We start from the raw sequence: 27,208 nt of genomic DNA, 5'->3' as shown, positions 1-27,208 counted from the left end.
CACAGAATTCTAAGTGTGGTCTTACCAATGCCCTATATAATTGTAGTAAGACTTTTATTCTTATACTCCACTCTCTATGTAACAAAAGCCAACAAACCATTTGCCTTCCTAATTGCTTGCTGCAATTGCACGTTGGTTTTCTGTGATTCATGTTCAAGGACACCAAGGTCTCTGAATGCAAACATTTTCCAGTTTCTCAACATTCAAATATTCCGCTTTATTTGTCCTACCAAAACAATAACTTCGCACTTCACCAAATTGCATTCCATCATCATCTTGCCCACTCACCCAATCTATGTGCATTTCTTTGCAGCCTCTTTGCAATTTCATCATTTACTTCCCCACCCAACTTTGTTTTGTCAGCAAACTTGGTTACATTACACTCAGTTCCCCTCATCCAACTCATCAATATAGATTGTAAATAGCTTAGGCTCAAGTACTGATCCTTGTGGTACCCCACTAGTTACAGCTTGTCAATCCAAAAATGTCCAGTTTATGCCTACTCTGTTTTCTATCTTAAAACTATGCTAATATATTGGCCTCAAACCCATGAGTCCTAATTTTCCTGAGGGTCTATAACTACTATAGTATTAATAATGCCTTGGAGGAAAATTGCTTTGCCCTCTCTTCAAAGATGTATATGTGTGTGTGTACGCGCGCGCGTGTGTGTGTGTGAGAGAGAGAATTTGGTGCATGAAGAGGAGAAACCTAAACTATATTTGTGAAAGCATGTTGTTGCACCAATATAAAGTCCTATGACTTATGCTGCAAATACATCACATCTTCATGTTTGAGGTATTTCTTCTAATGACTTGCAAAGGTGTTTCATGCACTGAAGTGGTTTTAAAACTCAAAGAGACAGATTCAGCAAGTTGCATTTTGATAGGATTTGTTATTGTTAATGCATAGTGTAGCTTTTACACATTTATATATTATTGAATGAAACTAAACAGCAAGCCACATTAGCAACTCCTTAGTTACCACTATGGACCTAATCTAATAGATCAAAAAGAAAAAATACTGCATATGTCACTACACAGTTAAAATCAAACTATACAGTCCCTTGTAGAACCAGTTTGAAAACCATGCAGTATTGATCTCAATAACCTGTATACAGTTAGTTGAAAAGTAATGTCAAAAACAGTTTTCCCATTAAGGGAGAGCCTTCAACTACAGACAGAGTTTTGTGTCAATGGCACTCTCAAATGTGAAAGGTGCAACTGTTTCAAACAGTTTTGCAAATATTGAAGGCTACTTTTGTGTTATCGCCAGTTTCACAGAATCATGATATTGGGTGATAGCAGTACTAGCACTAAGTGCAGTATGAGAGCAGTTATCAGTACACTGAACATGCGAACTGAGTCACAAATGCAAAATAAAACAAATTTGTTTAGTTCAATACAATGTTTATAGGAGAAATAATATTGCATGATTTGTGTTTCACAATGTGGACATCCAAATGTAAATCTGGATCTTTACTCTGGGAGTGGTGTTACGCATATTTTTACCTCTTCATCAAAATCACTGGAAAGGTAATTTAATAATGTACTCTGCACATACTACATAACAGTTTGCTTACAATTCTATTTCAAAAGTTGGCCAACCAAAATTCCACAGTAATAGTAAATAAAAAATGCTTTCATCTTTGGCTGTTAGATCCTGTAACACAGGTCTCCTACAAACAAACATAAGCCTGCCACATTCTTTGGCTGGTGGCAAGGCATTCATGGAATGGTACCATGGATCATGTCTGCATTCACTTTCATCTCTAAGAAAAATGGCAAAATAAATTTTAAGTGTAGTTTTTGAAGTTTGTAAATTTAAAAAGCAAAGACATGTTATACATCAATAAAATGACAAACTTTTGACCACAGTAACATACAGGCTAGGATGTCATTCAAAAACACCAATACTTACATCAAAAATTTTCTTTGTGTAGGCCGTCGCATGCAGCAGAGAAAATAGGAAAACTGGAAAAATACTCACTGAAGTAGATAGTTAAGGAAGATACTATTCGCTAGTAATAAAACTGCGAAGTAATATTATTATATTAATGGACTTAAGTTAGAAATTACCATGAAACTGGGAATGCTCTGTATTCAGAACCTTCACTATGAAGCAGAATGAATTTGCACTTTATAGCACCTTTTACATCCTCAGCAAATTCCAAAGCAGTTTAAAGTTAGAGGATTACTTCTGAAACATACCGTTGTTACACTGATGAATACAGCAACCACTTTCCACACAAGGTTCTATGCAAAGCAAATTAAGTGATTGAATGGCCAGATAATACATTTTTGGTGTTGCTGATTTGAGGGAGGGATGTTGGCTAATATGCAGTTTGCAGAATTTCTCAGCATGCCAACATCCATAGAAACTGAAGGGTATATTCTAATAAGTGTTTTCTGATAGTCAGGATGTGTCTTTCTTTGCTTTGCTTTTTTTTCCAATACATTAAAAAAGGTGACACTATATTAACAGAGATTCTATTCAGGCATGCCTCGCTTTTACTTAAATTTATATAACAGCTAACACCTCTGAACAGCAGTATCTGTAATTGTCGTTTCATTGCTGCTGGTTAGAAAATCAATATTGTTAATAGAGAATGGATGCAGTTAATTGCTGCAGAAAAGTTAGTTTAAAACCTCTCCTAGCTGAATCAGAAGCTTAAGGATTATATAAATTTGTAATTCACATAAACAATTAATTATGAGCATTTTATTAGACAATTTTTGTTGATGGAAATTTTTGCCTTAAACACTCTTAAGTTGCCAAACTCTCTAATAATTTGCCAACTTTTCTAATTCTGTGCTTCTGGTATACAATGGAAACTTTGTACTCCTAGCCTTTCTGCTCATTTTTCTTAAAGCAGAGAATGTACCTTAACTGCTTTAAGACAGGAACAAGCTGACAGAAACCAGCTGCCAATGGGTAAAGTGATGGTGGTAGGAAACCAAGGATGCAAAGGAGTCTATGAATTATGGTCGGATGTGGTTGACAAGAGGGATCATGGTCCAAGGTGGGGATCTAATGTTTCAAAAAGGAACCAAAAGAGTTTGGGTCCCATTGTGTTAGCCCACCCTCCCACACAATGCTGCATGGCCCTGCTCTCTTGCCAATACTGCCAAATCCCAGCCACCCCCAATATTATCAAAACGCTGGACTTCCAAACTGCTACAAAACCCTCCCCTGTACTCACTTCCACAGAATTGTAACCTCATTCCAAAATGTTGGGATCTCCCCCTCCACCGCTCATAAACCCCAAGACCACATTCCATTGCTCCCTAACTCCAAGACCACCCCCTCCTCAATACCAAGATCCTAAAATAACCCACACAAATCCGAGGTTCTGTGCTAATATCCATAGAATCTCCCTCTTTAATGTCCTGAAACCCTTGGACCCCTCCCACCTCCCCCAGTGCTCCTGGATTTTGAGGCTCTTCCGTAAAACACTGTGAGAATGCAATTCCAGTTAAGAGATTGTCAGGTCTTCAATCCCAGGGCTGCCCCTAATCCTAATTTAATCTCAACCTCTGAACATACTAATTGGTTTATGTACCCTTACCTTATAATATAGTCAACTTACCATGAGCCATATCACAGATTATTTCCTACAGATGCATATATACATTTACAGTTGCAACGATCTTGTCTGGGATTAACTCCTAAATAAGCAAGCTGCATAAATCTTGACAAACAAAACTACTCTCAACAGAAATTTATTAAATTATTTCAGTGATAGAAGTATAGTTGGAAACTGGCTTTGACTGTCAGCTTTTATGCACTTAAAAATATTTCTATCTTGTACGGCAGTCTAAACTCCATTGCTGTGCAGCCAAGATTTAAAGGATACTTGTGACAGGATAGGAGTTGACAAAAATCAACGAGAAAAGGAGATAGTGACAGCTGTCTTCTAACAGGGCCTGACTCAGAAAAGCACGGCTCAACTGGAAGTGAGGTAAACGTTGGTGTAATCGAAGTGCACTGGTAAGGGCATTTGCCAACAGGGCACGTTGGTAAAAGTTGGCAGCCTCATATAATCTGTAAATACAAAGGATCAGATTTTAATAAACATCTTTCACATTATCATTTTTTGAAAAAACCCTAGAAATTTTTTTCACTTCATATTCCAATTCCTGAAGGCAGTGGTTTATTGTACGTACAATATCACAGGTACAAGTGATCAATACTCAGCACAGATCCATGGCATCTGAACCTGATGGTGGGACCATGTTAGCAGAGGAGAAAAGATGGAGAGGTTCAGGGAGGGAATTTCAAATAGTCTGATTCAGCCTCAGACAGTCGCCAGAAAGGAGGATGAAATTGGTGGTAGGGAACAGAATTTGTGGTGGGATGTAAGACAATGGTCTCAAGGCGCTTCACAGGCCTGTCAAAGTGCATCACTGAGCCAAATAAAGAAATATTAGGACAGGTGGCCAAAAGCTTGAATAAATGTAAATAAAGATCAAGCAGCCAAAAATAAAGTTAGGAATGGCAACTTTCAAATTGCTGTATAGCACAAACCTGCATGCATGAGTAGCTTGTTGGCTTCCACAGCCTCAAATTGGCTTGTTGTCTTGGGTGATTTTATAGAGACGGACTCAGGCAGGCTTGCTGATGGAGAGGATATGGTGTTGGAAGTTCAGCTCAAGGTCAAATAGGAAGCCAAGGTTATGAAGGGTCTGATTCAGTCTTAGATAGTTGCCAGGAAAAATAATGTTTGCTTATACATACTTACTATATTTACTTTCTCCCTAACCCCCAACTCCCTTTACAGTTAATATCCTTCTGCTGACCAAAGACTTTTCTTATTCGTAGGACAATTCTAAAGTGTAGATTAAAAAAAGACTATCTGAACAAGCTGAATACTTCCACAAACTTTATGGGCTACTCTACCCATTTAATCTCCTGATCAAGTTCTCAAATAGTTTCTGATCCCTAGGGGAGTGAAGCAAATCTCCAGTTCTATGTAGAAAACATCAAAACTAATGTCTCACCAGAAAATTAAAAAAAACTGACATAACCACTGTCTAAATGCATACAAGATAACATACATTGTGCAATTTGTTTCAAAGCAATAGCACATCCAGCTGTTGAGGTGACAATCTTAGCTTAGAGAACAAAGTATGGCATAATTTATCAAAATCACCTTAACCCCGAAATGTACTAATGTCTAATATAAAATGCATTAAGAATATACAAACTTAACAATACATAATAGTATTTTTTTTAAAGAAACCTTACTTTTGCCTTCAGTGTTAATATGAACCCAACATGTAACAAGTAACACTTACCCCATGAAAGGAAATATAAAGAGGATGGAACAGTACACTGTAAAGAGCCGAGAAAGCCACATGGCAGCCTCCAGTTTGTTCGCCATCATGAATTGCTGAAACAAAGATTCGTAAATTAATTATGGACGATTATCGATAGAATACTCTCAATGCCAAAAACTTGGTGACGAATGTTTAGCCCAGCCAATATCGCTAAATAAACCTAAAGGATATTTGCCAAAATCCCTAAAGGTGGTCAAGATTTACAGATCAATTGTCTGCTTCATGCATGAGGCAAAGTAGCGTCTAACCAGGTCAACAGAAACAACATGCGATATTAGGAAAGTACGCACATCTGCCAAATCAAAAACTTCAATTGTTTCAAATACTAGACTTCCACCTGCTAATTAATTATGGATCAATAGTATTATTGAACAAAGCTGCAACTTCAGCCTAAACACTTTCTATAAATGAGCAGTGTTTTTCACCACAATGTATAATAAAACATTGCAAATCCAAAATGGTAAACTAATTTGAATGGGTCCAACAGCATCTGCAAATATGGTTCATATTTCAGGTTTATATTTCATCAGAACTGGTCCATACATGAACCTACCTTTTTCACTTTGTGGAAATAGATAACAATTTATTCGGTTAATGACTTCTTCTGTTAGCAACGACTTGCATTCATATAGCACTTTTAATCTGGTAAAGCCTTCTGTGGTGAGTTTACACAAATCAGTGGTGCATTCTCTGGAATTCAGAAGCCTAAGGGGTGATCTGATCAAGGTTTTCAAGATATTAAGAGGTAGAGATAGGGAAACTATTTCGCTGCTCCCAATGCGATCTCCTCTACATTGGGGAAACTAAACGCACACTGGGTGACCGCTTTGCAGAAGACCTTCACTCAGCCAGCAAGCATGACTCAGGCCTTCCTGTCGCTTGCCATTTCAACATACCATCTTGCTCTCATGCCCACATGTCTGCCCTTGGCCTGCTGCAATGCTCCAGTAAAGCCCAAGGCAAACTGGAGGAACAGCACCTCATCTTCCGATTAGGCACTTTACAGACTTCCGGACTTAACATTGAATTCAACAACTTCAGACCATGAACTCTTTTCTCCACCTTGACATCTTTTTTAATCCAATTTTTATTTATTTATTCATTCATTTTTTAATCCTTTTTTCCCAAACCCTCTTCCCCAAAGGGCCACCTGTTTCTATGTTGTGCTTTCACAGAGCACTGATCCTTGCTTGCTCTGCTATTAACACATTCTGCTCCTACCTTTATGTCGCTATCAGCACTTTCTTTTGTCTTTACGGCTACCGTTAACACTCCCTTTGTCTTGTCCATGACATCTTTGTCAATCTCTCTTTAGCTCCCACCCATTTCGGACCTTCCATCTTGCTCCAGCCCCTCTTAAATAGTATAAAATCCATGACATTTCTACTTCACTTTAGCTCTGAAGAGTCATACGGACTTGAAACGCTAACTCTGTTTCTCTCTCCACAGACGCTGCCAGACCTGATGAGTTTTTTCCAGCATTTTCTGTTTCTATATAAACTATTTCTACTGGTTGGGGAATCCAGGAGAACATGACATAGCATAAAAATTAGAGCTAGGTTTTTCAGGAATGAAGGTAGGAACAATTCTACACACTAAGGATGGTAGAATCTTGGAACACTTCTGCGGTCAATAAATTTACGCTAGCCAAAGGCATTACGGGACATGGGGCAAAAGCAGGTATATGGAGTTAGGTCACAGATCTGCCACTTTCTCATTGAATGGCAGCAGGATAGGCTCGAGGAGCTAAATAACCTACTTATGTTCCTAATTTCCTAAGGTACCTTAGTGTTGATGGATCGGCTAGATATTTTCTGTATTGCAAACTAAAACACCGATGTGAGTTAAATCTAGTCCTGCTCCACTCCTGGTGCAAAAAGTTCTCAAAATAACTCAATGATCTCTCAGAGGAACATAGTTAGAACTCATAAAAATCAGACTGAAAGCACACAACAGTCCCTGGACAAATTAGTTCAGTAAAGGAAACAGCCACATCTTCAAAGGACTTTCCTTCATAAGATTTAACTTTTAAGAATTCTTTCACGGGACATGGACGTCGCTAGCTAGGCCAGCATTTATTGTCCATCTCTAATTGCCCTTGAGGAAGTGGTGGTGAGCTGCCTTTTTGAACTGCTGCAGACCATGTGGTGTAGGTACACCCACAGTATTGTGACGGAGGGAGTTCCAAGACTTTGACCCAGCGATAGTGAAGGAACAGCAATATAATTCCAAGTCAAGATGGTGTGTGGCTTGGTGGGGATCTTGCAGGTTGTGGTGTTCCCATACATCTGCAGCCCTTGTCGTTCTAGGTGGTAGAAGTCACAGATTTGGAAGGTGCTGTCGAAAGAGCGTTGTTGAGTTGCTGCAGTGCAACTTATAGATGGTACGCACCACTGCTACTGTGCATTGGTGGTGGAGGCAGTGAATGAGGAGCGTGGTGGATGAGAGTGAGAAACTTGGGTCATAAACAGCTGTGCTAAACTTAAATAAGGGTAATTACAAAGGAAAGAGGGCAGAGTTGGCTGGAGTGGACTGGGAAAGGAGTTTAGCAGAAAAGAAGGTTAATGAACAATGGTAGACTTTTAAGAAAATAGTTCATGACTTACAACAAAGATATCCCAGTGAGGAAGGAGGATTCTAGGAAGGGGATAAACCAACCATGGTTAACCAAGAAGTTAAAGATAGTATCAAATTGAAAGAAAAAAACTTACAATGTGGCAAAGATTAGTGGTAAGCCAGAGGATTGGGAAAGTTTTAAAACCAACAAAAGATGACCAAAAAAATAATAAAGAGGGAGAAAATAAGCCTAGAGGGCAAACCAGCAAGTAATATAAAAATGGACAGTAATAGCTTCTTTAAATATATAAAAAAAGGAAGAGGAGGCCAAAGTGAACATAGGCCCCTTAGAGAATGAGGATGGGGAAATAATAATGGGGAACCAGGAATTGGCAGAGGAGTTGAATAAATACTTTTCTTCAGTTTTCACAGTAGAAGGCACAAATAACATTCCAAAAATACTAAATAATCAAGGGGCAAAAGGGGGAGAGGGAATAAATACAATAGTTGTCACTAGAGAAAAAGTACTAGGGAAACTAATGGGGCTAAAGGCCAATAAGTCCCCTGGGCCTGATGGGTTGCATCCTAGGATATTAAAGGAAATAGCAGCAGAGATAGTGGATGCACTGGTAGCAATCTTCCAAGAATCCTTAGATCCTGGTAAAGTCCCAGAGGATTGGAAAACTGCCAATGTAACACCCTCATTCAAAAAGGGAGGGAGGCAAAAAAACAGGTAACCAAGGTCAGTTAGCTTAACATCCATCATTGGGAAAACGTTAGAGTCTATTATAAAGGATGTAATAGCAGAGCATTTAGAAATGCATAATATAATCAAGCAGAGTCAGCATGGCTTCATGAAGGAGAAATCATGCCTGACAAATTTATTAGAATTCTTTGAGGAGGTAACAAGCAGGATAGGTAAAGGGGAACCAGTAGATGTAATATATTTGGATTTCCAAAAGGCATTCGATAAGGTACCGCACATAAGACTACTTAATAAGAGCCCATGGTGTTGGGTGTAGTATATTAGCATTGATAGAGGATTGGCTAACTAATAGAAGACAGAGTCTGGATAAGTGGGGCATTTTCAGCATGGCAATCTGCAACTAGTGGAGTGCCACAGGGATCAGTGTTGGGGCCACAATTATTTACAATACAAACTAATGACTTGGATGAGGGAAGCGAATGTACTACTGTCAAGTTTGCGGATGACACAAAAATAGGTGGGAAGGCAAACCGTGAAGATGACACAGAGTCTACAGATGGATATAGACAGGTTAAGTGAGTGGGCAAAAACTTGGCAGATCGAATATAATGTAGGAAAATGTGAGGTTATGCACTTAGGCAGGAAGAAGAGGACCTGAATTTTACTTAAATGGAGAAAGACTGCAGAAAGCTGCAGCACAGAGGGGTTTGGGGGTCCTCATGCATGAACCACAGAAAGCTAGCATACAAGCTCAGCAGGTAATAGGGAAGACAAATGGAATGCTGACCTTTATTTCAAAGAGATTGGAGTATTAAAAATAGGGAAGTCTTGCTAAAACTATACAAGGCACTAGTTAGACCACACCTAGAATACTGTGGACAGTTTGGTCCCCTTATCCAAGAAAAGATATACAGGCATTGGAGGCGGTCCAGAGAAGGTTCACTAGGTTGATCCGGGGTATGGAGGGATTTTTTTTTGTAAGGAGAGAGTGAGTAGGATGGGCCTGGATTCATTGGAGTTTAGAAGAATGAGAGACGACCTTATTGAAACATAAAAGATTCTTAGGGGGCTTGACAGGGTAGATGCTGAGAGGTTGTTTCCCCTTGTGGGAGAGTCTAGGACCAGAGGGCATCATCTCAGAGTAAGGGATCACCCATTTAAAACAGAGAAGAGGGATTTCTTCTCTCAGGGGGTTATGAATATGTGGAATTCTTTACCGCAGAGGGCTGTAGAGGCTGGGTCATTAAGTATATTCAAGGCTGAGATAGGCACATTTTTAATCAGTGAGGGAATCAAGGTTATGTGGAAAAGGCAGGAAAGTAGAGTTGAGGATTATCAGATGAGCCATGATCTCAAATGAATGGCAGAGCAGACTCAATGGGCCAAATGACCTACTTCTGCTCCAACGTCTTATGGTCTTATGGAATCGATTCATGGGGCACTGGCATCAGTACTCAGGGAAGAGTGAGCTATTCCATTGGGTTGGACTCCACTTGAACCAGGCTGGCCAATCGCATAACTAGGGCTGTGGATAGGGCTTTAAACTAACAGAAATGGGGAGGACGGGAGGGAGGTGAAGGGAAACTTAGAAATCCAAAGAGAAAGGTTGAGGTGTCGGAACAGTATAGTGATGTGGGTAAAGACAAGCAGGGTGGGACAGGAAGGGACAGAGTTTAACAAAAAATGAACATCAGCAAATCAGGTCATTGAAGGGAATAGAAGTAAAGAAAACAAAATTAAAGGTTCTTTATCTGAATAGCACGAAGCATCTGCAATAAGATGGATGAACTAGTGGCACAAACAAAGATAAATGATTTAGATCTAATCGCCATTATAGATACAAGGTTATAAGGTGATCAAGGCTGGGAAATAAATATCCCATGATACGCCATTTTGGAAAGACAGACAGAAAGGCAAAGGAGGCGGGGTAGCACTTATAGTAAAGGATGACATAAGGGCATGAGTGAGAAAGGATCTGGCCTCTGAGGAAGTGACAGAGGCACTGAATAAATATTTTGTGTCTCCCCTACTGTGAAGTTCCAAGTTCCATACCAGAAACGGACAATAACTTCGTGGCTAAAAAGAGGAAATTAATATCAGAGATTAAGTATTGGAGAAATTTAAGGGATTAAAATCTGACAAATCCCTGGGACATAATGGCTTATACCCTAGGGTTTTAAAATAGATAACTTGCAGAACTAGCTATGATCTTCAAAAATTCCTCAGATTCAGGTAGATTGGAAGTTGGTAAATGTTACATCGCTTTTCAAGAAAGGAGGGAGACAGAAAAGAGTGAACTACAGACCAGTTAGCCTAACATCAGTTCTTGGGAAAATACTGGAATCTATTATTAAGGAAGTCTTAACAATGCACTTAGAAAAGCATTGTATGATTAGAACAAGTCAATATGGTTTTACGGAAGGGAAATCCTGTTTTACAAATTTATTAGAGTTTTTTGAATAGAAGGGTAGATAAAGGGGTACCAGTAAATGTAGTATCTTTGGATTTCCAAAAGGCATTGAGCAAGGTTCCCCACAAAAGGTAAATAGGCAAGATAAGGGACATGGAGTTGGGGGTAATATATTAACATAGACAGAGGATTGATTAATGGATAAAAATACGGAGAATGGGCATAAACAGGACTTTTTCAAGTTGGCAGGTAGTGACTAGTAGAGTGCCACAAGGATCAGTGCAGGGGCCTCAGCTATTTACTATCTATATTTATAACTTAGATGAAGAGACAGAGACACCAAACTAGGTGGAAAGGTAAACTGTGGCGAGAACACAGGGGCTACAAAGAGATTTGACAGATTAGCTGAGTGGGCAACAAGATAGCAGATGGGAGTATAATATAAGAAAGTGTGAAGCTATTCACTTTGGTCATAAGAATAAAAAAGCAGAATTTTTTTTTTAAAAAGGTGAGAAATTTGGAGGTGTTGACGTTCGAATAGACTTAGGTGTGCTGTACAAGGAACACAAAGTTAGCAAGCAGGTGTAGCACGCAATTAGGATGGTAAATAACATGTTGGCCTTTATTGAAAGGGGGTTGAAGTACAAAAATAAAGAAGTCTTGCTGCAATTGTAAAAGGTTTTGGTTAGACCACATCTGATGTGCTGTGTGCAGTTTTTGGTCTCCACATTTAAGAAAGGAAATACTTGCATTGGAGGCAGTACAGCAAACGTTCACTAAATTGATCCCTGGGGTGAGGGGGCTGTCCTATGATGACAGGCTGAGTAAATTGGGCTTATATTCTCTGAAGTTTAGAAGAATGAGGGGCAATCTCATTGAAACCTACAAAATTCTGATGGGGCTTGATAGGGTGAACGCTGAGAGATTGTTTCTGTTGGTCAGGGAATCTAAAACAGAGGGGCAGTGCCTCAGGATAAGGACCGATAATTAGGACTGAGATGAGGAGAAATTTCTTCACTTCAGTGTTGTGAATCTTTGGAATTCCCTACTCCAGAGGGTTGTGGATCTATTGTTGAATACATTTAACGCTTGGAGAGGCAGATTTTTGATATCTCAGAGAATTAAGAGATATGGGAAACAGGCAGGAAATTGGAGTTGAAGCCCAAGATCAGCCATGATCATACTGAATGGCGGAGCAGGCTCAATGGGCCGTGTGGTCTACTCCTGCTCCAATTTCTTATGTTTTTATGGGGTACCAATCAAGCGGGTTGCTTTATCCTGAATGGTGTTGAGCTTCTCGAGTGTTGTTGGAGCTGCACTCATCTAGGCAAGTGGGTAGTATTCCATCACATTGTGCCTTGCATATGTAGGAGACATTGTGGGGAGTCAGGTGGTAATTTAGTCACTGCAAAATTCCCAGCACTTGACTTGCTGCCACAGTATTTATATGATTGATCTTAGTTCAATTTCTGGTCAATGGTAATCCCCAGGATGTTGATCTGATGAAATTCAGAATTTTCTAAAAGCTTCTATTGAGTCTGGGTTTATAAATGCAAAACATTTGCAAGAGCGACCAATTGTACCCTTTAAACTGAAATTCCAACAGCAGAATGGGATTGACTAGACTGCTCTACAGAGAGCCAGCATGGAATCGATGGGCCGAATGACCGCCTCCTGTGCCATAATGACTCTAGTACTGGTTTGTCTGTGCTATGTATTAGGATTGCTAATAGGCTTTAATAACATTATTTTCAGTACAATTCCTTTGTTTTGTATAATATATTTAAGGTTCCAGTCAATCTGTTCTTGCTAAAATATGAGTATTAAATCACACTCAAATAATCAAGAAACTTAAAAGCAATAACTATCTTGTTTGCTTCTGCTGATCCTGCAGAATCTGGTAACTAGAGAAAAGGAAGGGCAAATAAATTGGCGGCTACAGAAAGTCAGATACAACTGTATAAGAAAAATGAAAATAGATGGATGAAAAATTGCGCTCTTTTAAAATAAAGCTCATTTCCAGTTATATTCTACTCTGCTTCTAAATGAACTACATTTTAGTTGATTGCATTGCATTGTATTGTATTGACAGCATAGCAGCAAGCCATCTAGCACAACAGGTCCATGCTGGTGCTTATGCTCCACATGAGCCTCTTTCTATATTTCTTCATTTAACTCCATCAACATATCCTTATATTTCTTTCTCCCTCAAGCGTTTATCTAGTTTTCCCTTAAATGCATCTATGTTAGTTGCCTCAGCTGCTCCTGTGCAAGTTCCACATTCTCACCACTTTCTGGGAAAGAATTTCCTATTGGATTGATCAGTTACTATCTTAAATTTAAAGGTCAATAGTTCTGGCCTTGATGTAGGTGGAAGCAACTTCTCAATATATAAAACGTCATACCCTTTCGTAATCTTGAACGCCTCTATGAGGCCACCCGGAAGCCTTCTGCGTGCTAGAGAATGGAGTCTCAGCTTCTTCAATCTTTCCTGATAGAACTGGGAGGTTATACCTATCATTCGAGTAAATGGTTTTGCACCTTTTTAATAATGAGGACCAGAACTGTTCACAGTACTCCATGTGTGGTCTAACCAAGGTTCTAAACAAGTTGAACATTAACTTCTCTGTATTTTAATTCTACCCCTGCAGAAATGAACCACAGTGCTTTATTTGCTATTTTTAATAGCCTTATTAATCTGCATTGCTACTTTTTTTTGATTTGTGCACCTGGACCCCAGATCCTACTGTTCCTCTATCCTATTTAGACATATTTTTCAAGGAGTATTTGGCCTCCTTATTTTTCCTAATAAAATGTATCCCAGTTATCTTTTAGAAGTACATTTGCCAATCACACACTCGTTCTGCATGTTTATTAATGTCTTTCTATATTTTATTACCGTTCCCCTCTATATTAATTCCACCCACCAATTTGGTGTCATCTGCAAAGTTTTAAACTTCTTATTCTCAACTCCAAATCTTATGTAAATGGTAAACAGTGGTCCCAGCTCTGATACTTCTGGAACACCAGTTCCCACCTTTTGTCAATCTGAGTAATAGAGTAAATGATAAGTAATCGTTCAAACATCTGTCTGCAGTTAGAAAGGAGAAAAATAATTGTATGAGACAAAGAAAAAAATGCCCAAAGGGGAATTAGATATCAGTGAAACACTAGTGAATGATTTCAATTTCAGAGTAGAGAACAATCCTGTGTGTTTTGTGAAACTGACAAAGGACTCGAAGTATTCTCAAACAACCAGTATATATTTCCTACTGAAACCAGACAGCCAATCATGGTCTTAACTCAGTCACAGGTCCATATCCCTCCTCACTGTGAATTTTAAAGATGCAGTTATAATACATGTGGAGGCCAGTATGTGATTTGGATTCTCACCAATTAAATAGATCAGGTTGATACAGATCCTTCCCTCAAGTGAATCTTTGGTGCTTTGAAAGCATGGCTGGTTCCCTAGACACAATCACAATTTGTGTGCTGAGACAGGTAGTTGAATATTTAAGGTAGATCATCTGTGGACTGCTCACAGTTGAGTCAGAGGATTCTTCTTTTTCTAACAATTGGGGTAATATGAACAAAGCGCAATTGGGAAACTATAAGAGTAAATGCAAGTCTTACAAAAACTGCATATCCTATGGAGATTTTTTATGTAATGTGGATAAAAGATGCCTGTGGCATTATACACAGGTAGTTCAGACCTGTATTGGTTTAAATTGATTAATCTACATATGGGTCAGAAACATTATGAAATTACCCATTCATTAGTCTTTTGGGTGAGGAATTAGATGTAATTAGTAATGAATTAAACAAATGAAGTGCTTGAATAAACGAATTAGTTAAATAAATGTTGACTTGTGGGAAAGTAATAAATTAAAAGAGAAGCAGAAATCAAATTTCTAAAGCAATGAATTGCCAAAGTTTTTTTTCCATCAATAAATAAATTTAAATGTGGGTTTAACATGATGAGAATTAGAAACGCAAGAATCAGGTGGGGAATTGGGAGAAATCAATTAAATAAAATCAGGCTAAATACCTTCCTGTGCAGAGGGAAATTCACTTTTTGGCTGGAGTGGAAATTTAAATGAAATATAAGGCAGAATTGCACCCATGTCGGGCAGGCTTGGCAGGGACAGAAGGGAAGCCGCCCACGATCGGGGCCAGAAGGCAATTTCATGCTGGCAGGCCAATTAAGGCCCGCCCAGCGTGAAACGTGAGTGGCAGCATTCAGCGCTGCCTGGGCGAGCGGGGAGGAGAGTGCAAGCTGGGCGAGCCCGACGTTTGCGCATGCACAAAAGTGCACACTTCATAATCTCCCTGAGACACAGGGATGCCTCAGGGAGATGAAGTGTTGTAACAAAAAATAATGAAGAAAACTAAAAATGTAATGAAACATGTCCCCACATGTGACTCTGTCACATGAGCAGGGACATGTTATTAATTAAATTTTAAAACTTTTATTTTATTTTTATTTGCTTTTGGAAACCTCATCCCACCTGTGGATGAGGTTTCCAAAAAATGCAACCGTAAGGTTGGATGGGCAGCGAAAAATTTAAGTTAAATGATTGCTTTTATAGCCTTAACAGGCCTTTTAATTGTCAGCTGCCAACTCCGGCGCACGCCTGCCAACTGAACTATCACACGGCTGCATGTCGACGTCAGCACACTCGGCTGATGTTAACGTGTGTCATTTCACAAAAGCGGGTCAGGCGTGCGCGCGCCAAGCTAAAAATTTTGCCTACAGTATTTATTAAAAGAAGTGACATTCGTTGCCTTACCTTAGGCAAATTTTAGCAATAAATAAGTTCAGGTTCATGAATTGTGAAAATGGGGTGATGTACATCAAATAAATTGGGGCAATGAAGTAGACTATAGATAGAAAGATGCCTTGCAGGAGAGAAGAATCTTGGTAACAAACTAATAATTAAATAAACTCAGGAAGGGGTGGAGATGATCAGCAGAATGGGATGGGGAAGGAATGAGGAAGGCAAGAGACATGTTGTGATCTACAACTTCCTTGTGGACAACCACACTGTTATCTCGGCATTGATGAAAATTTGGGTAACAATGGCAACACCTTGTCCCTTAATGAAACCTCACCACCTGGCTGTATTTCTTACCACATGTCCCACCCAAACCGCTGCAATGGCAATATAACCCTCATCGTCAAACTGCATCTTAATCTCTCCCTTTGCCATCGCCTCACTTTATTCCTTTATAATCCTCGTACTTTACCACAACCCCAAGCTCCAAGTTAACCTCCCTTCTTTCCTCACTCAGCCTCTGCTCTGAACAATTTCTCACCTTTAGTGTCAAACAATCTCCATTCACTTTGCTCTCTCCTGATTTTGTTGCCCTATCCTCCCGTATAAACTCCCATACCCATTTTCAGAGCTACGCCTTCAAATTTACAATTGAATATCTCTACTCCTATAATCTTGATTACATACATGGCCATCTCCAACCCCTTCCTTGTATCCTTCACAAACATCCCCCAATCCTTCTCCAACCTCACTTCCTCCTGGTTCTCAATCATATTTGCTACCTGACACGTGTCATAAGCACACTTTCTCTTCTTTAGCTCAATTTCTGTAGAAGACTCCCCCCCCAAGTTACTCACAACCACACGTGCAAAAACTCGAACTGCCTAGTCTTTGACCTTCCACTTGTCACCACATTAAGTAGCTGTCAATCTGCTCATCCATTCTCTCACTTTCAGCTTTGATGCCCTAGTCTTCAATAAACATTTTCCATCTATCATGCTTGTTCTGCCTCGTTTGACCTTCCCTCAAAAGGGAAGGGTAGGACAAACAAATTAAATTAAAGAAAAAGTGTGCTTATGACAGGCGTCAGGTAGCAAATACAATTGAGAACCAAGCTGAATACAGAAGGTTCAGAAAGAATGTGAAAAAGCAAATAAGAGAAGCAAAGAGGGATTATGAAAAAAGACTGGCAGCTAACAAAAGAAAATCCCAAAGTATTCTATAAGCACATCAATAGTAAAAGGGTGGTAAAAGGAGGAGTAGGGCCGATTAGGGACCAAAAAGGGAATTTACACATAGAGGCAAGAGGCATGGCTGAGGTGTTAAATGAATACTTTGCATCTGTCTTTACCTATGAGGCAGATGCTGCTCAGGCCATGGTGACAGAGGGGGAAACTCAGTCACTAGAATTGATAAGGAGGTGGTATTGGATAAGCTGTTGGTACTTAAAGTTGTTAAGGCACCAGGACCAGATGAGAAGCATCCAAGAATATTGAAGAAAGTGGGAGTGGAAATTGCAGAGGCACTAGCAATAATCTTTCAATGTTCCCTGGATTCAGGAGAGATGCCGGAGAACTGGAGAATTGCAAACAGTACATTCTTGTTCAAAAAAGGTTGTAAAGATCTACCCTGCAATTACAGATCAGTCAGTTTAACTTTAGTGGTGGGGAAACTTCTAGAAACAATTATTCAAGATAGAATTAATAGTCAGACATGGAAAAATGTGGATTGATTCGAGAGAGTCAGCATGGGTTTGTTAAAGGAAAATGGTGTCCAAGTTTTTTGAAGAGGAAACTGAGATGGTTGATGAGGGGAAGGCCATTGATGTGGTGTATATGGACTTGCAAAAGGCGTTTGATACAGTGCCACACAACAGACTTGTGAAGAAAGTTATAGGTCATGGAATAAAAGGGACAGTAGCAATGTGGATACAAAATTGGCTGAGGGATAGGGAACAGAGTAATGGTTAATGGGCATTTTCTGGGCTGAAAGGTGGTTTGTAGTGGAGTTGCCCAGGGGTCGGCATTGGGACCCTTGCTTTTTGACATATATCAGTGATCTAGATCTTGGTGTGCAGGGGACAATTTCAAAGTTTGCTGACAACACAAAACTTGGGAGAATTGTAAACTGTGAGGAGGACAGTATAGAACTTAAAAAGGACATTGACACATTGGTGGAGTGGACAGATAGCTGGCAGATGAAGTTCAATGTGGCGAAGTGTGAGGTGATGCACTTTGGTACAAAGAACATGGAGAGTGTATAAAATAAAGGGTACTATTCCAAAGGGTGTGCAGGAGCAGAGAGACCTGGGTGTATATGTACATAATTTATTAAAGGTGGCAGAACAGGTAGAGAGCACTGTTTTTAAACCATACAGTATTCTAGGCTTCATTAATAGGGGCACAGAGTACAAGAGCAGGGAGGTTATGATGAACTTATATAAGACACTGGTTAGACCTCAGGTGGAGCATTGTGTACAGCTCTGGGGGCCACATTATAGGAAGGATGTGAACGCATTGGAGAGAGTACAGAAAAGGTTAACGAGAATGGTTCCGGGGATGAGACACTTCAGTTATGAGGAAAGATTGGAGAAGTTGGGACTGTTTTCCTTGGAGAGGAGAAGGCTAAGAGGAGACTTGATAAAAGTTTTCAAAATCATGAGGGGTCTGGACAGAGTATATAGGGAGAACCTGTCACCGCTCGTGAACGGATCGAGAACCAGAGGGCACAGTTTTAAAGTGTTTTGTAAAAGAAGCAAACGCAAGGTTTCAGCAATCGAGTAGTTAGGGTTTGGAACGCACTGCCTAGAAGTGTGGTGGAGGCAGTTTCAATTGATGCACTCAAGAAGGCATTGTATGATTATTTAAATAGAAACAATGTGCAGCATTAAGGGGAAAAGGCAGGAGTTTGGCACTAAGTTAAAATGCTCAGAGAGCCAGTGCAGACACGATGGGCTGAATGGCCTGCTCCTACAATTGTGATCTCTGCTCAAGTCCAAAGGCAGACCTGAGCATACTTGACATACAGCTGATTTAGCCACTCATCATCAGAACCGACAGGATCAAATCAAAAACAGAATTACCTGGAAAAACTCAGCAGGTCTGGCAGCATCGGTGGAGAAGAAATCAGTTAACGTTTCGAGTCTTCACGACCCTTCGGCAGAACTGTCAGTTCTGCCGAAGGGTCGTGAAGACTCGAAACGTTAACTGATTTCTTCTCCACCGATGCTGCCAGACCTGCTGAGTTTTTCCAGGTAATTCTGTTTTTGTTTTGGATTTCCAGCATCCGCAGTAGCTTTTAGCTTTTTGTTTTTAAATCAAGCTGTATTTGGTTTCTCTCCTCTACCAAAACCAATCATGACCCCAGGATCATCCCAAAGGGGAATGACAACCTGGTTTCTTCTCGTCACCCTCACCATGAACAACAAGTGTAAGCAGATCATGGGCTGCTTTATCACTAAGAATCAGATGGTGTCAGCTGTGGCACAGTGGTAGCACTCTCGCATTTGTCAAAAGGTCAATGGTACAAGCCCATTCCAGAGACTTAAGCGCATAATCCAGGCTGACACTTCAGTGCAGCAGAAGCAGTGCTGCATTGGCAAAGGTGACATTTTTTTAGGATGCCTTAAAAGATCCTACTGCATTACTTGAAGAGTAGGGGAATTCAGGTCAACATTTATCCCCCAATGAACACCTAAAAATGTTTTGATTAATTATTTCATTGTTATTTGTGGGACCATGCTGTGTGAAAATTGACCTCCAGCATTTTCTGCAACTTGACGATAAAGCGCTTTGTGACATCCTGAGGTCAGGAAAAACTGTATATAAATGCCTTCAGCTGGCAAAGCTAGAATTTCTTCCCTAAACATCAGAGACCCTCTCTTTAAAAGCTCCTACTTCCTAAGCCTAGCTCAAAATCCACTTCCCGACCAGGCTTTTGGTTACTCTTCCTAGTATCTTTTTCAGCATTCATTTTTGTCCGATCAGTGAAGTGCCTTTGGGTGTTCTCCTATACTATACATACAAACTGTATTTGCTGCTCTGCCACCCAGTGAAATTGTAAAGGGGTTGCACAGAGAAGCTGACTTTAGGAGCTATATTAAGAGTTATAGCCCTGAGCTTGGATCTTACATGATAGAACTTATAACATTAAAAATCCAGTCACAGCACTATTTACAGGCATGACAGATTACAGGCATCACAGGTAAAATGACACTGTCTAAATGAGGGTTTTCTTTGGAAACTCCTACGTCAGGTTTTATCACTGTATTTAAGATTAAATGTTACGACCCATGCAGAATTATTGATATAGAATATATAGAAAGTGATGGAAACTAAACTGGATAAAAGTTACATCCAACAATAAAATCGTGGATTCTTTGGGGGAAGCATCTCCCCCAAGGTAAATTTTGACTATGCAACTTCAGGCATCATGAAGCGACACAGCTCCCTAGCATGCTGTTCTGCACCCAAACCTCAACAGCCTGAAATTAGACTACAGGCTGCAAACGGGAGGAATGTGAAACCAATTAATAATGGGTGTCGTTGCTCTGATTATAAAGCAATCAGAAAGCACACTGTCTCTCTTGCTGTCAGTGTCAAGTAATGCTTCCACTTTTAAAAAATTTATGTACAAAGCATATGTGACAATATAATAACCAAATACATTCTTCAGATGCATATGTTGCCGGCAAGACCAGAAGTTTTTACCCATTCCCAAATTAATCTGTAGGGAATGGTGCATTTGGATCAGGCAGGCTTTTCATGGCACTGCTCAGGACATAAAATAAAAATTGACTGTCATTGTTAGGAATCCCAGAGTGTAAATTTCATATATTGGATCAAGAGTGCACTACAGCAGACACTGAAGGTTTTTTAAAAAATCCCTTCTTGGGATTTGAGCATCGCTGGCAAGGCCAGCATTTATTGCCCATCCCTAATTGCCTTTGAGTTGGTGTTACTGAGCCACCGTCTTGAATTGCTGCAGCCCATGTGGCGAAAGTGCAACAACAGTGCTGTTGGAAAGAGTTCCAGATTTTTGACCAGCAACAGTGAAGGAAGGGTAATACGATTCCAAGTCACGATGGTGTGCGACTTAGGAGGGAAACTTGCAGGGGTGCTGTTCCCATGCGTGTGCTGCCATCTCTCGTACATTTTCAGGTTGGGACAAGCGAACCAGTTAAGTAATTGTTTTGAGCTGGGACAGTTTAGTCATGCAATAAAGATTATTCCAGAGCTTAAGAGGTCAAATACATAAATTTCTGCACGTGAAAGAGAGCACTTATTTGTTAAACATTTTCTTTTAAATGTGCTCAAGGTGAGAGTTGTTAATGCTGCGGGGTGGAATTCTTGCTAATGAATTCTCAGTTAATGACAGTTTTGTGCTGCAGGCTCATGTGCACCAGGAACTGGAAAGAGAATGCCCAAAGCAATTTTGGATGAAAAGACCAACACAGAAGACTTCATCCAACAGCTTGGTTGGATCTGAAGAGAGTGAAAGGTATTATCATCACGGTAGTGAGCCATTTCTTTAATTCACTCATTTATGGGATGTGGGCATTGCTGGCTAGGCCAGCATTTATTGTCCATCCCTAATTGCTCTTGAGAAGGTGGTGGTGAGCGGCCTTCTTGAACTGCTGCAGTCCATGTGACGTAGATACACCCACAGTGCTGTTAGGAACTGAATTCCAGGATTTTGACCCAGCGATAGCGAAGGAACGGTGATATATTTCCAAGTCAAGATGATGTGGGACTTGGAGGGGAACTACCAGGTGGTGGTGTTCCCATCTATCTGCTAACCTTGTCCTTCTAGATGGTAGCGGTCATGGGTTTGAAGGTGCTGCCTAAGGAACCTTGGTGAATTTCTGCAGTGCATCTTGTGGATGGTACACACTGCTGCCACTGTGCATCGGTACTGGAGAGAGTGAGTGCTTGTAGAAGGGGTGCAAATCAAGTGGGCTACTTCGTCCTGGATGGTGCCAAGCTTCTTGAATGTTGTAGGAGCTGCACTCATCCAGGCAAGTGGGGAGTATTCCATCACACTTCTGACTTGTGCCTAGTAGATGGTGGACAGGCTTTGGGGAGACAGGAGGTGGATTACTCACCACAGGATTCCTAGCCTCTGACCTGCTCTTGCAGCCACAGTATTTATATGGCTTGTCCAGCTCAGTTTCTGGTCAATGGTGGGATGTTGATGGTGGAGGATTCAGCGATAGTAATGCCATTGAATGTCAAGGGGTGATGATTAGATTTCATCTTGTTGGAGATGGTCATTGCCTGGCACTTCTGTGGTACGAATGTTACTTGCCGCTTGTCAGCCCAGGCCTGGACATTGTCCAGGTCTTGTTGCATTTGGACATGGACTGCTTCAGTATCTAAGCAGTTGCGAATGATGAACATTGTGCAATCATCAGCGAACATCTGGAAGGTCATTGATGGAGCAGCTGAAGGCGGCTGGGCCAAGGACAACTACCTTGAGGAACTCCTGCTGTGATGTCCTGGAACGGAGATGATTGACCTCCAACAATCATAACCATCTTCCTTTGTGCTAGGTATGACTCCAATCAGCAGAGAGCTTTCCCCCCAATTCCCATTGGCTCCAGTTTTGCTAAGGATCCTTGATGCCACACTCAGTCAAAAGCTGCCTTGATATCAATGGCAGTCACTCTCAGCTCACCTTGAGAGTTCAGCTCTTTTGACCATGTTTGAACCAAGGCTGTAATGAGGTCAGAAGCTGAGTGACTCTGGCGGAGCTCAAACTGAACATCGGTGAGCAGGTTATTGCTAAGCAAGTGGTGCTTGATAGCACTGTTGATGACTCCTTCCATCACCTTATTGATGGTGAGTAGACTGATGGGGCAGTAATTGGCCGGGTTGGATGCATCCTGCTTTTTGTGTACAGAACATACCTGGGCAATGTTCACTTTGCTGGGTAGATGCCAGTGTTGTAGCTGTACTGGAACAGCTTGGCTAAGGGCACGGCAAGTTCTGGAGCACAAGTCTTCTGTGCTATTGCCGGAATATTGTCAGGGCCCATAGCCTTTGCATTGTCCAGTGCCTTCAGCAGTTTCTTGATATCACCTGGGGTGAATCGAATTGGCTGAAGACTGGCATCCATGATGCTGCGGACCTCCAGAGGAGGCCGAAATGGATCAGTCACTCAAAACTTCTGGCTGAAGATTGTTGCAAATGCTTAAGCCTTATCTTTTGCACTGACGTGCTGGGCTCCTTCATCATCGATGATGGGAATATTTGTGGAGCCTCCTCCTCCAGCAAGTTGTTTAATGGTCCACCACCATTCACAACCGGATGTGGCAGGACTACAGAGTTTAGATCTGATTCGCTGGTTGTGAAATCATTTAGCTCTGTCTATCACTTGCTGCTTATGCTGTTTGGCACGCAAGTAGTCCTGTGTTGTAGCTTCACCAGGTTGACACCGCATTTTTAGGTATGCCTAATGCTGCCATGCCCTCCTGCCCTATACATTGAACCTTGGTTGATCCCCTGGCTTGATGGTAATGGTAGAGTGAGGGATATGCCAGGCCATGAGTTACAGATTGTGGTCAAGTAAAATTCTGCTGCTGCTGATAACCCACAGCACCTCATGGATGCCGTCTTGAGTTGCTAGATCTGTTCGAAACCTATCCTATTTAGCACAGTGATAGTGCCACACAATACACTGGAGGGTATCCTCAATGTGAAGACAGGACTTCATCTCCACAACAACTGTGCGGTGGTCACTCCTACAGATACTATCATGGACAAATGCATCTGTGGCAGACTGGTTGGTGAGGATGAGGTCAAATATGTTTTTCCCTCTTATTGGTTCCCTCACCACTCACCGCAGGCCCAGTCTAGCAGGTATGTCCTTTAGGACTTGGCCAGCTGGGTCTGCGGTGGTGCTACCGAGCCACTCTTGGTGATAAACATTGAAGGCCCCCACCCAGAGTACATTCTGGCCACCCTCAGTGCTTCCTCCAAGTGGTGTTCAACATGGAGGAGTACTGATTCATCAGCTGAAAGGGGCGGGTGGGAGGGGAGAGACATGGTAATCAGCAGGAGGTTTCCTTGCCCATGTTTGACCTGATGCCAACACTTCCAACACTTATTTAAACCTGACTCTTTAAACGGCTTATGGACTCTGCAAGAAGTCGAGGTGGATCTGTGATTTGGGAGTTTGCAGGGTTTAGGGTTTGTTATGGGGTGTCATATTAGAATAGCCATCCATGTTAGATTGATGGAGGGGGTATATATTGGGGGGAGTGGATCCCAGGGCATAGGCAAATTTGGGGGAAAAAAGGGAGGGGAGTGCATCAAAGGATGTGGAAGTAGCCAAAGTTGTGAAATATAGGGCCTTAAAAATTAAACAATCAGTCACAGAAGTAAAACTTAAAAGCACTATTAGATTCTGTGATGATAACCAGGCAACAGTTGAAAAAAAAATTGAGCACACTTCCAAACTCATGGGCCAGAAACCTAAAGGCAAAGTTGATTGAAGATGCAATCCAAGAGTGGGATGTTCTATGAATTCCCTTAAAAACTTCCCAAAACTTACTAAATAACTTGGTAATGTCTACTGTTGAGCAAACCAGCAAGGATGCCAAAATTCCCATTAAAAATAAAATGATTAGCTGCAAATGAAAAAACAAATGTTCACGTCATCAGTTCTTTCAACAGCAATATCATTTAAATATTGCTACTATGGACTTCTAGCAGCCTCAGGACTTCTGAGCATATATTCCAGTTACAGACATACGCTGAATGTGATTTGATGTTTCTGCCATGCAAAAACATGTAGAGTAGGAACACCTATACAGGCAACAAATTTAAAATGTTAAAAGCTGGCATTTATTTGTTCCCAAAACTCAGTTCAAGTGGGCACTGTACATAATGACAAAACAGGAGACAAAGTGAGGCAGGGGTACATACTAGACTCCTAAGGATGTCAATTATTTTTCCTTTCTGGAAAGCTCAAATGAATGCCTCTGGGGAGTGTAAAGTATAAAGTTAGCTAGATTCTGCAGCTAAATCTTCAATTAAACTATTAAGAATGCTTGATTTATTACTAGGACTATAGGTTTCTAAAAAATTAATTTTCAGGGTCTGGGTGTCACTGGCAATGCAGGAGTTTAGTGCCCATCCTTAATTGTCCTGGTTTGATACAACTGAGTGACTTTCTAGATATTTCAGAGAGCAGATTAACATAGAAAATACGAGGAGTAGGCCATTCGGCCCTTCGAGCCTGCTCTGCCATTCATTTTGATCATGGCTTATCATCCAACCCAATAACCTGCTCCCGCTTTCTCCCCGTATCCTTTGATCCCTTTCATCCCAAGAGCTATATCTAACTCCTTCTTGAAAACATACAATGTTTTGGACTCAACTACTTTCTGTGGTAGCGAATTTCACAGGCTCACCACTCTCTGGGTGAAGAAATTTCTCATCTCAGTCCTGAATGGTCTACCCCGTATCCTCAGACTGTGACCCCTGGTTCTGGACTCCCCCACCATCGGGAACATCCTTCCTGCATCTACGCTGTCTAGTCCTGTTAAAATTTTATAGGTTTCTATGAGATCCCCCCTTATTCTTCTGAACTCCAGCAAATATAATCCTAATAATCCTAGCCACTCAATCTCTCCTCATATGTCAGTCCCGCCATCCCAGGAATCAGTCTGGTAAAGCTTCACCGCACTCCCTCTATAGCAAGAACATCCTTCCTCAGATAAGGAGACCAAAACTGCACACAATATTCCAAGTGTGGTCTCACCAAAGCCCTGTATAATTGCAGCAAGGCATCCCTGCTCCTGTACTCGAATCCTCTCGCTATGAAGGCCAACATACCATTTGCCTTCTTTACTGCCTGCTGTACCTGCATGCTTACCTTCAACGACTAGTGTATGAGGACACCCAGGTCTCGTTGCACATTCCCCTCTCTCAATTTATAGCCATTCAGATGGATAACCTCACATTTAACCACACTATATTGCATCTGCCATGCATTTGCTCACTCACTCAGCTTGTCCAAATCACACTGAAGCATCACTGCATCCTCCTCACAGCTCACCCTCCCACCCAGCTTTGTGTCATCTACAAATTTGGAGATATCACATTTAGCTACCTCATCTAAATCGTTAATATATATTGTGAATAGCTGGGATCCCAGCACCGATCCCTCCGGTACCCCACTAGTCACTGCCTGCCATTCGGAAAAAGATCCGTTTATTCCTTCTCTTTGCTTCCTGTCTGCCAACCAGTTTTCCATCCATCTCAATACACTACCCCCAATCTCATGTGCTTCAATTTTACATGCTAATCTCTTCTGTGGGACTTTGTCAAAAGCCTTCTGAAAGTCCAAATAAACCACATCCACTGGCTCCCCCTCATCAACTCTACTAGTTACATTCTCAAAAAATTCCAGTAGATTTGTCAAGCGTGATTTCCCTTTCGTAAATCCATGCTAACTCTGTCCGATTCTGCCACTGATTAGAAACAATCTTAACTGGTAATCTTAACACGATCGAGACTAGGTAAAGATATCCTTCCCTAAACAGCAAATTGTATTCATATAGCACCTTTAACATAACAAGCATTCCGACGCTTCACAGAGACATAAAGCCAAGCCACATGAAGGAGATATTAAGACAGATGACCAAAAGCTTGGTCAAAGAGGTAGATTTTAAGGATCACCTTAAAGAAAGAAAGCAAGGTAGTGAGGAAAAGAGGGGATTTCAGAGTTTAGGTTGTAAGCAGCTGAAGGCACGCCACCTATGGTGTAGCACTTAAAATTTAGGATGCTCAAGGAGCAGAATTAAAGGAAGACAGATACCTCACAGGGTTGCAAGGCTGGAGGAGAATAGAGAGATAGGAAGGGGCTAAGCCATGGAGGAATTGGAAAACAAGTATTGGAATTTTAAAATTGAGGTGTTGTTTAACTAGCAGCCAGTGTTAAGTCAATGAGCACAGGGGTTTTGAGTGAAGGGCATTTGTTGTGAGTTAGGACACAGGCAGAGTTTTAGATGACCTTGTTTATGGAGGATAGTGTGTGGGAGGCTAGCCAGGACTGCATTAGAAAAGTCAAGTCTGGAGTTAACAAAGGCATGAACGAGGATTTCAGCAGAAGAGCAGAGCAAGGGTGGAAACAGACAATATTACAGAGGTGGATGTAGACGATCTTCTTGACGGTCAGATATGTGGTTGAAAGCTCATTTCAGGGTCAAGTAAGACACCAAGGTTGCGAACAGTCTATTTCAGCCTTAGGCAGTTACCAGGTAGAGGGATGGAATTGCTTGCAAGGGTGTAGAGTTTGTGGCAAGGATAGAAGGCTTCAGTCTTCCTGATATTTAATTGGAGGAAATCTCTGCTCATTCAGTACTGGATGTCAGATAAGCAGTCAGACAATTTAGAGGCAGTGGAGGAGAAAAAAGAGG

At 41.0% G+C, this 27,208-nt stretch overlaps 1 protein-coding gene and 1 long non-coding RNA gene across 2 annotated transcripts in view; one reads left to right on the top strand and one right to left on the bottom strand.

The window, feature by feature from the left end:
• The window catches only part of LOC144683762 (uncharacterized), a 1,025,508-nt gene that overhangs the window by 983,892 nt on the left and 14,408 nt on the right, over positions 1 to 27,208 (top strand). The gene's annotated exons all lie outside the window — the stretch shown is intronic.
• tmem33 (transmembrane protein 33) overlaps positions 1 to 27,208 on the bottom strand; it is a 44,180-nt gene that overhangs the window by 12,685 nt on the left and 4,287 nt on the right. Inside the window, exons 3-5 of the mRNA XM_078547121.1 lie at positions 5,295 to 5,389; positions 3,854 to 4,041; positions 1,918 to 1,985 (exon numbers count right to left, since the gene is read on the bottom strand). Of these exons, the coding sequence (XP_078403247.1) occupies positions 1,918 to 1,985; positions 3,854 to 4,041; positions 5,295 to 5,389 (351 nt within the window). The remainder of the gene's footprint in view (positions 1 to 1,917; positions 1,986 to 3,853; positions 4,042 to 5,294; positions 5,390 to 27,208) is intronic.

Source organism: Cetorhinus maximus, chromosome 1 (assembly GCF_964194155.1).
Source record: "Cetorhinus maximus chromosome 1, sCetMax3.hap1.1, whole genome shotgun sequence".
NCBI classification, from domain to species: domain Eukaryota; kingdom Metazoa; phylum Chordata; class Chondrichthyes; order Lamniformes; family Cetorhinidae; genus Cetorhinus; species Cetorhinus maximus.
This window is presented reverse-complemented; position numbering and strand designations above follow the sequence as displayed.